The 15,021-nt window shown below is 50.2% G+C and overlaps 2 protein-coding genes across 2 annotated transcripts in view; both read right to left on the bottom strand.

The window, feature by feature from the left end:
- The window catches only part of LAMTOR2 (late endosomal/lysosomal adaptor, MAPK and MTOR activator 2), a 334,290-nt gene that overhangs the window by 128,280 nt on the left and 190,989 nt on the right, over window positions 1–15,021 (bottom strand). The window lies entirely within an intron of this gene.
- On the bottom strand, window positions 3,402–4,849 carry RXFP4 (relaxin family peptide/INSL5 receptor 4). Its single transcript, XM_050754967.1, has one exon. The coding sequence runs from the start codon at window positions 4,775–4,777 to the stop codon at window positions 3,656–3,658; it is 1,122 nt and encodes a 373-aa protein (XP_050610924.1). The 5' UTR covers window positions 4,778–4,849; the 3' UTR covers window positions 3,402–3,655.

Genomic DNA, 15,021 nt, shown 5'->3' with positions numbered 1-15,021 from the left:
GCCCTGGGGTTACCCGTCACAGGAGCTGCTGCTCATATACTGTCCCTCTTTGAGAGGCAGTGAGAGATGAGCTGGTTTCAGTTCTTGGTTTTAGTTGGTTTTACTTCCTGTTTTCCGGTTGGTACTTACTTTGGGGCTGTGGGGGGAGGGGAGGAGGTGAGAGTCTAGGGTTGTATAAATGCTGGTATGAATTCACATCCCCGCTGGAGCCTGTGGAGTCAGATTAGCAGAGCGGGGCTCAGGCCCTCAGCTAGAAAAAGGAATTGAAGTCACGTAGGGAGCAGGCTGGGTGAGGAGCCAGCACCCTCCCCTTCTGTAACTCTCATCCACCATCAAGCCTTTACAAGGTGCTTTCTCAGCCATTAAGGGGATCCTGAGAATGGGGAATTGTTCTCATTTTATGGGCAGGGAAACCTAGGTGCACAAAGCCTGCTAGGCCAGGAGGGGGCTGGCCTTCTTAGTTCCAGTCCACCACTTTTCTCCTTTGGCTACTCTGCCTAAACATACCAGGGCTGGCTGGGCGCAGTGGCTCACGTCTGTAATCCCAGCACTTTGGGAGGCTGAGTTGGGTGGATCACTTGAGGTCAGGAGTTTGAGACCAGCCTGGCCAACATGGTAAAACCCCATCTCTACTAAAAATACAAAAATCAGCCAGGCGTGATGGTGGGCACCTGTAGTCCCAGCTACCTGGGAGGCTGAGGTGGGAGAATTGCTTGAACCCGGGAGGCAGAGGTTGCAGTGAGCCGAGATTGTGCCACTGCACTCCAGCACTCCAGCCTGGGCGACAGAGCAAGACCCTGCCTGGAAAAAAAAACAAATAAACACCAGGGCTTCAGATTTCATACACAGGGACACAGGGCTCAGCAGCTGTCTGCCAGGTCAGCTGGAAGCAGCTCAGACCCAAAGCTGTGAGGGTGGCACCTTTAGGTGGGAAAGGAAGGTAGGTGGGGGTGGGGTGAGGATATTAGATAGCATGCAGAGACCACCAAGAAAGGGGAATGCAGGCTCTCCTAGAATCCCCGACAGATCCAGTGAGAGATGCTGGTCAGGACAGGACAGAACACGGAAACCTGGAGACAGCCCAGCGTGGGTGTGAAGTCCCCGCTGCTTTCTTCCAAGCAGTACTGTCCCTTCTGCCACCCTGTACCAACCCCCTCCTACACACATGCGCATGCACACCCGCACACACACACACACACACACAATCTTCAGCCCTAGAACATGGGGCACAAGCATTTGTCTGATGTGGTTACTCCTGAGAACTAGGCCCCTTCCTCACATCTTTGACCATTGTGTCCCCTGTCCCCTCCCTAACCCACTTTTGGGAACCCACAGCCTTAACCTCTGTCCCTCCTGCTGAAGTTTCAAAGCCATCTGGCTTTGTGTTCCAGGGAGCCAGGGACCAGGTTCTCACCAAAACATTGCCTTCCTTCCATTCCAAGAGAAGCTCCAGGCTGCCTGCTCTGCCCAGCCCTCCATTCTCCATCCTCCAGCTGCACCCTCCTCCTTCCACTCCCCCACAAGAGTAGGTCTTTGTGCATGTGTTCATCTCTAACTTGGACCTGTGTACACTTTGTCAATATTTACCTCTGGGGCCCGTAAAGCAGAGATGCCCCCAGAGGAGCCAATATCCGGAGCCCAGCAAAGCCGTCAGAGGGAGCTGCTGGGGTGGGAAGATGGGTGCTTAGGTGGGGAGGGATTTTCCATTGCCTGCATGGGCTAGGAATAGACCTGGAGTTTTGGAACTAGTTTAAACATCATCAAAAAGAGGAAATTAAACAAGAGGCTAATTAAGTTCCTTTCACATTGCTTAATCTGTTGTGAATTGGGTGCCTCTTTGGAGCCTCCTCTGCCCAGCAATTAAAGGAAGTGGGACAGGGGGCACCTGGAGGCACTGTGGCCTTTCCCTTCACAGGGGGCTCTGCACTTAATAAGGTGGCACTGCTCCCAGCTGCTGCCCCAGGAGCCTGAGCAGCCTGTGTCCTCATAGGTTACAAGTCATGCCAGAGAGCCTGGGGGTGGGGCAGTGGAAGTGGGAGCTCTACCTCATCTTCCCTCTGCCTCCCTCCTTTCTAGGGTCTGCCTCCCAGAAAATCCTTCTAATGGCTAACCTTTATCATTGATGCATCTCAATACAGGAACCAAAGAGGAGCCCCTATCCTGAAGAACACACCTTCAAGAGGGGCTTAGGGGTCAACCTCTGAGTTCTTTATGTGAGACTTTCATTATACCCCACTTCAGAGCATATACAACCATTCCAGATGAGACATGGTTCCCCATCCCCATCTCCCAGCTGTGCGCTTATTTCCTCCTTTCTCTCTGTCTCCATTTTACACAGGGTGTAAGAATAATAGCTCGACCGGGTGTGGTAGCTCAAGCCTGTAATCTCAGCACTTTGGGAGGCCGAGGCGGGTGGATCACTAGAGGTCAGGAGTTCCAGACCAGCTTGGCCAATATGGTGAAATCCTGTCTCTATTAAAAATACAAAAAAATCGGCCGGGTGTGGTAGTGGGAGCCTGTAGTCCCAGCTACTTGGGAGGCTGAGGCAGGAGAATCGCTTGAATCCGGGAAGCGGAGGTTGCTGTGAGCTGAGATCACGCCACTGCACTTCAGCCTGGGCGACAGAGCGAGACTCTGTCTCAATAAAATTAAATAAATAAATAAATAAATAAATAATAGCTAACAGTGTATTTCACTGTTAAATCTTCAGTAGCCCATTTTACAGTTGAGAACAGTAAGGTACAAAAAGGTAAAGTAATGTGCTGGAGGTAAAGGTGTGAATCCAGGTGCTCTGATACTCAAATTGATACTCTGGGCTTTGCATTTGGGGCAGGGAGGAAGAGTAGCACCACTTTCTGAGGTCTCCGCTTTTCTGGTTCTACCTGCAGCCTGTTCTCCCAGCCCCCTCCCCTTTTTAATCTCTCACCTCCCTTCACCCCGCGCCCCCTACATCTTTGATTTGTCATTATCTTCACTTCTTTCAAATCCTGATACAAGGGGAGACACACAGGCACTCTGGCAGCACCAGGGTTTTACACCCAGGCCCTGGCAGGTGCTGGGAATTCCAGCAGTACCCCACACCTGGCATCCCTTCAGGGGAACTACAGCTTTTGCAGCTGAGGTCTCTGTGGGCAGCAAGTTTCTGTGGTCACCACTGAGATGGTAAAGTGGGGACAGGGGACGCAGACATTTTTGGCCTTGATCCTGGAGAAAGACAAGGGATACCCTGTTTTGAGGTGGGGAGTGGGTACAGAGGGACAGGGGCACTGACCTCTGATTCATTAGCCTAGAAGCCTTAGGGAAGTGTTTCTAGATATTTTTGCAGAAGGCAGAAATGGAGCAACAAATCCTTTTGTTCCATACTGCACTGGAGGTGGAACTGGGATAAAAGGTCAAGACAATTTGTGGATAATCCAGAGGTTTATTCTCAGATCCTCTTCTTTCCCATCTCCAAATAAAGACTTAAAGCTTTGTCACACCCAGCTCTGATCTGGGCCCCCGCCTCCCCCATTCACCACACCCAGAGTTGGGGATCAAAGATCAGACTTTTCCCTGCGGGCGCTGCAGCCTGGCAGAGAGGGCAGCTTCTCCCCAGGACTCGACGATCCTACACTTGGTGGATCTCAGAAAGAGGAGCGTGTTCAGCTTGCGCCCTTTACCCGGGTGTCCCTCTGTCCAGGTTGGTGAGCAGGGTAGAAGGGCGGCTCTCCGGGGGGTTGCTCGCGACCCACCGCCTGCCTACCTGCTTTAGGGCCACCTGTTGCACCCAGCCTCCGCCCTGGGGCCACAGCCTCGACCGCAGATCCCTGAAGGTGTCTGCCAGAGCCTGCCGGGGCTCCCGCCTCAGGAGACAGTACAGCACAGGGTTGAGGCAGCTATTGCTGTGTGCCAAGCAAGTAGTGACAGGGAAGACATACGTCTGGATAGTATAGAAAGTACTGTTCCAGGGCACTAGGTCAAACTTCACCAGGACACCCCAGAGAGTGACCACATGGTTGGGAAACCAGCAGAGGAAGAAGGAAGCCACCAGGATGCGGACAGAGCGGGCCACGACCCTGCTGTCCTGCTGCCGCCGTTGCCGCTGCTGCAGGAAGGCCAGCAGCAGCAGGTAGCTGGTGGTGATGACGCCCAAGGGCACCATGAAAGCCAGCACCACCCTCTGCAGCTGGTAGGCCCCCAGCCAGTACCTGCTGGGGAAACGCAGTAGGCAAAGGCGCACACCACACACCTCACCCTCCACCCCGAAGACAGCTGTGGGCACCGTCACCAGGGCAGCCGCCGCCCACACTGCTAGAGTGGCTATTCGGGCCCAGAAGAGTGAGAGGTGGGTGCCTGGCCCCGCAGCCATGGCCACCACCCAGTAGCGAGCAACGCTCAGCGCTGTGATGAGGAAGATGCTGGCATAGACGTTGAGGACAGTGGCCGTCAGAACCATCTTGCAGAGGGCACCTCCGAAGGGCCAGTGAAAGTCCAGTGCCGACTCAGCTGCCCAAAAGGGGAGAGTGAGTGCCAGTCCCAGGTCCGCCAGAGCCAGGTTGAAGACGAAGGTGTCTGAAGGTGGGCCAGGGGCTCTCCGGGCACAGTTACTCAGTACCCACAGCACCGCCAAATTTCCCAGCAAGCCAACAGCCCCCACAAGCCCATAGGCCAGGGCAACCATGAGCCTCAGGGCTAGGAATTTGACAGGCATCGGAGCATCATCAGCACTCAGCACACTGCCTCCGGAGGCATTGGCCCAGAACGTGGGTGGAGAGGCAGAAGTATTGAGTGTGGGCATCGCAGGGCATCAGAGATTGGTGGCGCTGAGAAGAGAGGTCTGCAAGTATCTGCCACACTGGCAGAGGCCACTGAAGGCTCCAGGCAGAAGGCTCTAGAACTAAGTCCTCTGGGGCCTCTGGTGAGCCCTGGCCCACGCCCACACCTCAGAGGGAGGGGTGTGGAAAGGACAACCCACCACCTCCCTGTTGGTCAAGATTGGTGGTGGGTGGGGCAGGGCGAGGCCGAGCCTGGGCATATGCGCATGCGCCTGCCTGTAAGAGGGACTCTAAATGGCAGAGAGGGAGGGGAGAAGGGAGAGTTACCTCACTATGGAGGGCAGCCCCAAGCCTCCACCCCAGGGAGAGAGCTGGAGGTTCCCTGTCCCAGAGATAACAGGAACCAAACTAGAGCTGCCTCTGTTCCTAACAGCGTGCAGAGGCCTCCCTCCTCTGCAGAAGGTGTTCCCTTGAGGCCCAAAGGAAGGGGCCTGGGAGGTGGCATAGAGGCAGGGAATCAGCATGGGTGTCCAAGAGAGGAAAGAGCAGAGGCTACGGAGTCCCAGACCTGCTACTCACTAGCCATGTGACTGGGAGAGTTACTTTACTCCCATAAACCTATTTTCTTGCTTAAAATTTTCAGGTAAGTGCTTCACAGGAGTGGCATGATGAAATGAGAGAATACGTGTGAAATAACAATTTGTATGAATATTATTTCAAAGGAGAAGTTTGAGGTGTTTGTGGCAGAAGGGTACTGAGAGGCTATTACCGTGCCCAGGGAACAGTGCCAACTAAAACAGGTTGGAATTCATCTCAGCAGCAGTAACCTTGAGGCTAACAGCAGGGAGGGAAAAGAGACAGGAAGTCACAGCTTCCTGTTTCCTCCCCACGGGGAACACTGGGCCTGTGAGGGCCTGCATGGACCTGGGCATGCCCTCAGTTCTGTTCCTGCTCCTGATAATTAAATATTCCTGCTAACCTCTATCGCCGCCCTTTCCTCCTTTCCTGCTCTAGTCTGTGGACAGAGCTCAGCGGTCCCCCTACTTTCTCCTGCAAACCCCATGTCAGAGCTAAGGATCCTGAGATACGCCCTCACCACACCTCATCCTGTCTCCCCGTGATCTCAATCATAACTGGAAAAAAAAATGCTTCACTGGGCCCTCCCCTTTCATTGCCTACATCTCTACCTACTGCAGAAGGAGCTGTGATGGGGACAAAGAGAAGGCAGGAGGCGGGTAGGTAAAAGAGTAAGGCTTTCTCAAGGGTTCCAATATATTCAGCCCCTTCTTGTCCTCTGCCAGCTAATTAAGATAACGTTCGATGTTCAGTTCCCTTGGAGTGCGGAGGGAAGAGAGGGGCCCTTTGCAACAATAAATCAGCAGTGGGCTTTGTGAACACATAGGAGAAACCCAGAGGTGAGAGTGATCCAGGCTGGGTGCCAACATATTGGGGCTTTCGAACCAGGGATGATTATAAAGGGGGTGGCAGAAGGGCATTGCCCAGCCTGAGGTCAGGTGAGCCCCACAGGCTACCTCCTGGCCTCGTGGCTGCTCTTGTGTGACTGTGTTGTCACTGTCTCTCGGGGCCATGTCTACTCCTCTGCCCACCCAGAATTACCTTGCTAATCTGGCAGTTAAGATAACTGCTTGGCCGGGCAAGGTGGCTCACGCCTGTAATCCCAGCACTTTGGGAGGCTGAGGTGAGTGAATCACCTGAGGTTGGGAGTTCAAGACCAGCCTGACCAACATAGAGAAAGCCCGTCTCTACTAAAAATACAAAATTGGCCAGGCGTGGTGGCGGGTGCCTGTAATCTCAGCTACTCAGGAGGCTGAGGCGGGAGAATCACTTGAACCGGGAGGTGGAAATTTTGGTGAGCTGAGATCATGCCACTGTACTCCAGCCTGGGCGACAGAGTGAGACTCCGTCTCCCCCCAAAAAATAAAAAACAACAACAAAAACTGCTTAATGCTTTGGACTTATTTTCTTTATTGACTTAGAGAAAAGAAAGTAGACCAGAATTCCAGGGTTGTGCTATTCATTTCAAACATCTGGTCCTCCAATCATTTCTTTACTTTTTTATCATTTCTAGTCCTAAGCCTTTCCCTTGGTCTGAGACTAGCAACACCCCCTTGTGGTTATGTAGACAGGTGATGCCACCAGCTGGCCGTGTCTAAGAACTTCATTTGTCTAGCATTTCGTTCATTCACTAATCACAGCATTCCCTGAACCCTTACTGTGTGCCAGGCACTGTGCTTGATGCTGGGAGACAAAAACAAAAAATATAGTCACACTCTTCATAGAAAATAATAAACTTTTTAGATCGAAGGGATCTTTCAGACCATCTCGTTCAACTTCTTATTTTATGTAGAATGAGAGTGATTTGCCCAAGACCACCAGGGAGGTGACGGTAGAGTCAGGGTTTGAGACAAAAGTCTCTTGACTCCTAGAATAGGAGTCTTTGCCACTACATCACGAACCCTGAGGGACACAGTGCCAGGACGTGGATGGAGGGACAGTGACAACACCTTTCGAGATGATTCTTCACTCACAGCTGCTGGGAGATGAGGAGGAACTAGATTCAGCAAAAATGCTTGTGCTGTCCCCCACCTTCATATTACCCTGTAGAGCCAGACTTTGCCAGTGCCATTTTCTTGTCTGTTTGTTTTTACTAACTCATAAGCAGTGCGCTCAGTCAGCCACCAGTGCCATCTTCCATCTCAGAGTCCAAGGACCGGTAGTGGTACATTATGGTGTCTGCCTTCCATAAAAAGGACCTCCAGGGGCCAAACCGTCCCCTCAGTCACCTGAATAGCCACACCTCCCTCAGCCGGCATCTCTCTCCAGCCCCACATCCCTGTCCCTGCCCTTCACAGTCCAGGCTACGGCGTCTCCGAAAAGGAATTGGAGAGGAGGCAGAAGGGACTGAGTTATCACTCTACAGAGCACAGAGAGGAGGGAGCTTTGCATTTACATTTGTAGTAGAGGGGACAGAAACTAAACCCTTGGGGGTACTACAAATGGTGAGAATAGGAAACCTACCCCTAATCCAAATCCCTAAGCTCACATCAACCCAAGAAGCCACCATCTCTATTCTGTCATACGTCTGCCAAGGTTCACTGGGGGAAAATCTCCAGTATTGGTAAGGGGTATGGGCAGCTCCAATGCTAAGGGGCAGGTTCTAAATCAGTCTCTCAGCCGGGCGCGGTGGCTCACGCCTGTAATCCCAGCACTCTGGGAGGCTGAGGCGGGCAGATCACAAGGTCAGGAGATCAAGACCATGGTGAAACCCCGTCTCTACTAAAAATTACAAAAAATTAGCCAGGCGCGGGGGCAGACGCCTGTAGTCCCAGCTACTCAGGAGGCTGAGGCAGGAGAATGGCGTGAACCCGGGAGGCAGAGCTTGCAGTGAGCCGAGATTGCGCCACTGCACTTCAGCCTGGGCGACACAGCGAGGCTCCGTCTCAATAAAATGAAATAAAATAAAATAAAATAAATCAGTCTCTCTCTCCCCCCACCACCTTCTAACTTTATGTTTTGGAATAGTTTTAGATTTACAGAGAAATGGCAAAGGCAGTAAGAATTATACATCTCATTTATTTTCCAAAGTAAAACTGGCAGAACACTACAAAAAAAAAGAAAAATATAACAAAGATGTGCAGTCCCAGTAAACTGAAATGACAAAGCATTGCAGAGGGAAATTAAATAAGGCCCAAATAAATGGCATACTGTGTTCTTGGGTTGGAAGACTTAAAAACGATTTTTTTTTGGCCGGGCGCGGTGGCTCACGCCTGTAATCCCAGCACTTTGGGAGGCCAAGGCGGGCGGATCACGAGGTCAGGAGATTGAGACCATCCTGGCAAACACAGTGAAACTCCATCTCTACTAAAAAGACAAAAAATTAGCCGAGCATGGTGGTGGGCGCCTGTAGTCCCAGCTACTAGGGAGTCTGAGGCAGGAGAATGGCGTGAACCTGGGAGGCGGAACTTGCATAGAGCCGAGATCGCGTCACTGGACTCAAGCCTGGGCAACAGAGCAAGACTCTGTCTCAAAAAAAAAAAAAAAAAAAAAAAAGCCGGGCGTGGTGGCTCACGCCTGTAATCCCAGCACTTTGGGAGGCCGAGGCGGGCGGATCACGAGGTCAGGAGATCGAGGTCACAGTGAAACCCCGTCTCTACTAAAGATACAAAAGATTAGCCGGGAGCGGTGGTGGGCACCTGTAGTCCCAGCTACTCGGGAGGCTGAGGCAGGAGAATGGCGTGAACCCGGGAGGTGGAGCTTGCAGTGAGCCGAGATCGCGCCACTGCACTCCAGCCTGGGCCACAGAACTAGACTCCGTCTCAAAAAAAAAAAAAAAAATTATTTTTATTTTATTTTATTTTTTTTGGTTGAGAAGGGGTCTCACTCTGTCACCCAGGCTGGAGTGCAGTGGCACAATCTCGGCTCAGTGCCTCGACCTCCCCAGGCTCAGGTGATCCTCCTACCCCAGCCACAGGAATGTGCTACCACACAGACTAATTTTTGTATTTTTAGTAGAGACAGGGTGTCCCCATGTTACCCAGGATTGTCTTGAACTCCTGGGCTCAAGCAACCCTCTCACCTCAGCCTCCCAAAGTGCTGGGATTACAGCCATGAGCCACCATGCCCAGCATCAAAAATACTATTGAAATGTCAATTGATCTGTAGATTCAACACAGTTTTTTTTTTTTTTTTTTTTTTTTTTTTTGAGACCGAGTTTCACTCTTGTCACCCAGGCTGGAGTGCAGTGGGGTGATCTCGGCTCACTGCAACCTCTGCCTCCCGGGTTCAAGCGATGCTCCTGCCTCAAGCCTCCCAAGTAGCTGGGATTACAGGCACCTGCCACCATACCTGGCTAATTTTTGTATTTTTTAGTGGAGACAGGGTTTCACCATGTTGGCCAGGCTGGTCTTGAACTCCTGACCTCTGCCTTGGCCTCCCAAAGTGCTGGGATTTAAGCCACGGTGCCCAACCTCAACACAGTTCTAATCAAAATTCTAGCAGGCTTTTAAAAGCATGTATAGGCTGGGCGCGGTGGCTCACGCCTGTAATCCCAGCACTGTGGGAGGCCGAGACGGGCGGATCATGAGGTCAGGAGATCGAGACCATCCTGGCTAACATGGTGAAACTCCGTCTCTACTAAAAAATACAAAAAACCAGCCGGGCGTAGTCGGGGGCGCCTGTAGTCCCAGCTACTCAGGAGGCTGAGGCAGGAGAATGGCGTGAACCTGGGAGGCGGAGCTTCCTGGGAGGCGGAGCTTGCAGTGAGGCGAGATCACGCCACTGCACTCCAGCCTGGGCGACAGAGCATGACTCCGTCTCAAAAAAAAAAAAAAAAAAAAAAAAGAAAATACAAATACCTGGCCGAGCGCAGTGGCTCACACCTGTAATCCCAGCACTTTGGGAGGCTGAGGTGAGTGGATCACCTGAGGTCGGGAGTTCAAGGCCAGCCTGACCAATGTGGAGAAACCCTGTCTCTACTAAAAATACAAAATTAACTAGGCGTGGTAACGCATGCCTGTACTCCCAGCTACTCAGGAGGCTGAGGCATGAGAATCACTTGAACCTGGGAGGCGGAGGTTGCAGTGAATTGAGATCTCACTATTGCACTCCAGCCTGGGCAAGAAGAGCAAAACTCCATCTCAAAAAAAAAAAAAAAAAAAAAAAAGCAAATATCCAATTTTGTAAAATAGTAAAATCAATTTTTTGTTTTGTTTTGAGACACTCCAGCCTGGGTGACAGAGTGAGACCCCGTCTCAAAAAAAAAAAAAAAAAAAACCAACAACACTGGGTAACTGCATGGCAATCCAAGCACATGGCACAAAGTATAGCCAGGTGTCACAGGGGCTAGAAATGGGGCTATATACTCTCATTCTTTTTGAATAGCTGCTCCATTATTCTTTTTAATAGATTTCCCCTTGTAAGAAGGTGGAAACATATTTCTAAAATTATTTTTAGGGGTGACATCAGAATCCCTCACAGGAAATCTCCTTGTTTGGAAAAATTATTCAATAAATGCTTGAGGTAGCACCCCTAGGGGTGATGTGGTGAATACGGGAGACATTGAGAAAGCCCACCCTCCATCTTTTCTTCTTTTCCCATCACAACTCCTACTGCTGTGGGAAAGAATATTAGGCCAAAAGAGCATGACCCAGTTTGGCATTTTTCAAGGTTGGGCTGATCTAAATGGAGTTGGGGGAGATCCTCTGGAGACAGGTATGGGAATGCAGCACCACCATCTGGAGAAAAGGGGACTGAATCTTAGCTAGAAAGTGCCACTGAAACAAAGGGGGAGTAGCAAGGAGAGGAGACTGACAGAGAGATTATGGGGCCTAGCTCTATGGATTTTATGGCTCCCCAAGGTGTCACTACCTTAGAGTTGGTAGTAAATGACCTAATAATACCTAAATGACCACTAGGCAAGAATAAATGAAATTCATATGTCAATTTTTTGACCATGAACCCAACAGAAAGGAAAAATGACCTCAGCCTAACCTATCTCACTTTAGAGAGGCTTTTTCAATTAGCAGTAGAACAAGGTGCTATTGAATTGAGTTTGGAAAATCAGATTCGGTTGTATCAATAGAGAAATGTTTTATTATTTTATGTTTTTGTTGCTCTGTCACCCAGGCTGGAGTGCAGTGGTGTGATCATGTGTCACTGTAGCCTCAAACTTCTTGGTTCAAGTGATTTTCCCACCTCAGCCTCCTGAGTAGCTGAGACTACAGGTGTGCCACCACACTGGCTAATTTTTATTTTTTGTGGAGATGGGGTCTCACTATGATGCCCTGGCCTCAAGTGATCTACCAGCCTCAGAATCCCAAAGTGCTGGGATTATAGGCATGAGCCATCTCACTTGGCCATCAAAAGATAAATGTTATTGGTGAAATTAAGACTTTTATGAGAATTATAAGGCTGGGAGCAGGACTCACACCTGGAATCCCAACACTTTGGGAGGCTGAGGCAGGTGGATCACTAGAGGTCAGAAGTACAAGACCATCCTGGTCAGCATGGTGAAACCCTGGGCATGGTGGCCGGCACCTGTAATCCCAACTACTCAGGAAACTGAGGCAGGAGAATCACTTGAACCCGACAGGTGAAGGCTGCGGACAGCTGAGATAGCATCATTGCACTCAAGCCTGGGCAACCAGAGTGAAACTCTACCTCAAAAAAAAAAAAAAAAAAAAAAATTATAAATAAATGAACTAAACATTTAACTTAAGAAAGTAAGGGGGGGCAAGGAGCAGTGGGTCATACCTATATTCCCAGCACTTTGGGAGTCTGAGGCAGGCAGATCACGAGGTCAGGAGATCAAGACCATCCTGGCTAACATGGTGAAACCCCGTCTCTACTAAAAATACAAAAAATTAGCTGGGTGTGGTTGTGCTTGGGAGGCTGAGGCAGGAGAACGGTGTGAACCTAGGAGGCGGAGCTTGCAGTGAGCCGAGATGGCGCCACTGCACTCCAGCCTGGGTGACAGAGCAAGACTCTGTCTCAAAACAAAATTAAGCGGGGAAAAACAATATAAATCTTCCCAAAAGGAAGGCCGGGCGTGGTGACTCATGCCCACGCACTCAATCCCAGCACTTTGGGAGGCCAAGGCCGATGAATCATCTGAGGTCAGGAGTTCAAGACCAGCCTGGCCAACATGGTGAAACCCTGTATCTACTAAAAATACAAATAATTAGCTGGTGTGCTGGTGTGTGCCTGTAATCCCAGCTACTCAGGAGGCTGAGGCAGGAGAATCACTTGAACCCGGGAGGCGGAGGTTGCAGTGAGACAAGATCACACCACTGCACTCCAGCCTGGGCAATAAGAGCGAAACTTTGTCTCAAAAAAAAAAAAAAAGTTAACATGGAATTGATGAATAAAACTAAAAGCTAGGTTCTTTAAAAAGGCAAAAAAAGATAAGACACTGGCAAGATTAAGGAAAGTAAAAAGAAAAAATATTTTTTTTTTTTTTTTTTTTTTTTTTTTTGAGACGGAGTCTCGCTCTGTCACCCAGGCTGGAGTGCAGTGGCCGGATCTCAGCTCACTGCAAGCTCCGCCTCCCGGGTTCACGCCATTCTCCTGCCTCAGCCTCCCGAGTAGCTGGGACTACAGGCGCCCGCCACCTCGCCCGGCTAGTTTTTTTTTTGTATTTCTTAATAGAGACGGGGTTTCACCGTGTTAGCCAGGATGGTTTCGATCTCCTGACCTCGTGATCCGCCCGTCTCGGCCTCCCAAAGTGCTGGGATTACAGGCTTGAGCCACCGCGCCCGGCCGAAAAAATATTTTTTAAAAGTTGAAAATACCAAGGGTTGGGGATGATGTGGAGTAATAGGAACCCTGGTACATTGCTGGTGGGCATGTAAAATAGTGTAGCCAGTTGGTTTGGCAGTTCCACAAAAGTTAAACAAGATGTCCATGTGACCTAGCAATTCTGCTCCTACAATATAAACCCTAAAGAATTAAAAACAGAGGCCGGGCGCGGTGGCTCAAGCCTGTAATCCCAGCACTTTGGGAGGCCGAGACGGGCGGATCACGAGGTCAGGAGATCGAAACCATCCTGGCTAACACGGTGAAACCCCGTCTCTACTACAAAATACAAAAAACTAGCCGGGCGAGGTGGCTGGCGTCTGTAGTCCCAGCTACTCCGGAGGCTGAGGCAGGAGAATGGCGTAAAACCGGGAGGCGGAGCTTGCAGTGAGCCGAGATCAGGCCACTGCACTCCAGCCTGGGCGACAGAGCGCGACTCCATCTCAAAAAAAAAAAAAAAAAAAAATAAAAACAGATACTTAAATACTTGTGGGCCGGGCGCGGTGGCTCAAGCCTGTAATCCCAGCACTTTGGGAGGCCGAGACGGGCGGATTACGAGGTCAGGAGATCGAGACCATCCTGGCTAACACGGTGAAACCCCGTCTCTACTAAAAATACAAGAAAATTAGCTGGGCGAGGTGGCGGGCGCCTGTAGTCCCAGCTACTCGGGAGGCTGAGGCAGGAGAATGGCGTGAACCCGGGGAGGCGGAGCTTGCAGTGAGCCGAGATCGCGCCACTGCACTCCAGCCTGGGGCACAGAGCAAGACTCCGTCTCGGGCCGGGCGCGGTGGCTCAAGCCTGTAATCCCAGCACTTTGGGAGGCCGAGACGGTCGGATCACGAAGTCAGGAGATCGAGACCATCCTGGCTAACATGGTGAAACCCCCGTCTCCACTAAAAAAAAATACAAAAAACCAGCCCGGGCGACAAAAAAAAAAAAAAAAAAAAAAGAACTCTTTGGCCGGGCGCGGTGGCTCACGCCTGTAATCCCAGCACTTTGGGAGGCCGAGGCGGGCGGATCACAAGGTCAGGAGATCGAGACCACGGTGAAACCCCGTCTCTACTAAAAATACAAAAAATTAGCCGGGCGCGGTGGCGGGCGCCTGTAGTCCCAGCTACTCAGGAGGCTGAGGCAGGAGAATGGCGTAAACCCAGGAGGCGGAGCTTGCAGTGAGCCGAGATCGCGCCACTGCACTCCAGCCTGGGCGACAGAGCGAGACTCCGTCTCAAAAAACAAAAACAAAAACAAAAACAAAACAAAAAGACTCCGTCTCAAAAAAAAAAAAAAAAAAATACTTGTGAATGTTCACAGCAGCACTACTTACAATAGCCAAGAGGTGGAAACAACTCAAATGTTCATCAATGGATGAATGGGTAATTGTGGTCTATACATCCAATGGAAAAGAAATTCAGTGATAAAAAAGAATGAAGTTTATTCAGTGATTAAAAAAAAAATGAAGTTCTGACATATGCTACAACATGAATACACTTTGAAAACACTGTAAGTGAAAGAAGCCAGATACAAAAGGTCACACATTGTATAATTCCATTTATATAAAATATGTAGAATAGGTAAATCCAGAGAAACAGTAGATCAGTGGTAGCCCATGTCTTGTGGGGCGAGAGAAACGTGAAGTGACTGTTAACAGGTGAGGGGTTTCTTTTTGGGGTGACAAAAATAATCTGGAAAAAAAAATCTGGAATTAGATAATGGTGACTGTCGCACAATCTTGTGGACACGCTAAAAAACAATGAATTGTGCACTTAAATTTACTCTTTTTAAAAAGGGTAAATTTATGGTATATCTCAAATTTTTTAAAATGACAAATATAATAAACAATGTAATTTCAATCTGAATCCCAACAGCATTGTGTTTCGGGGAGAAGAGGAAAAAGGGCACTTTGGGGAGGCCGAGGTGGTAGGATCCGTTGAGCCCAGGAGTTTGAGACCAGCCT

This window comes from Macaca thibetana, chromosome 1 (genome assembly GCF_024542745.1).
Source record: "Macaca thibetana thibetana isolate TM-01 chromosome 1, ASM2454274v1, whole genome shotgun sequence".
Classification (NCBI taxonomy): domain Eukaryota; kingdom Metazoa; phylum Chordata; class Mammalia; order Primates; family Cercopithecidae; genus Macaca; species Macaca thibetana.
This window is presented reverse-complemented; position numbering and strand designations above follow the sequence as displayed.

Bases quoted from the DNA above. Each gene is read 5' to 3' on its own strand.
- RXFP4 (XM_050754967.1), bottom strand. From the start codon at position 4,777: ATGCCCACACTCAATACTTCTGCCTCTCCACCCACGTTCTGGGCCAAT.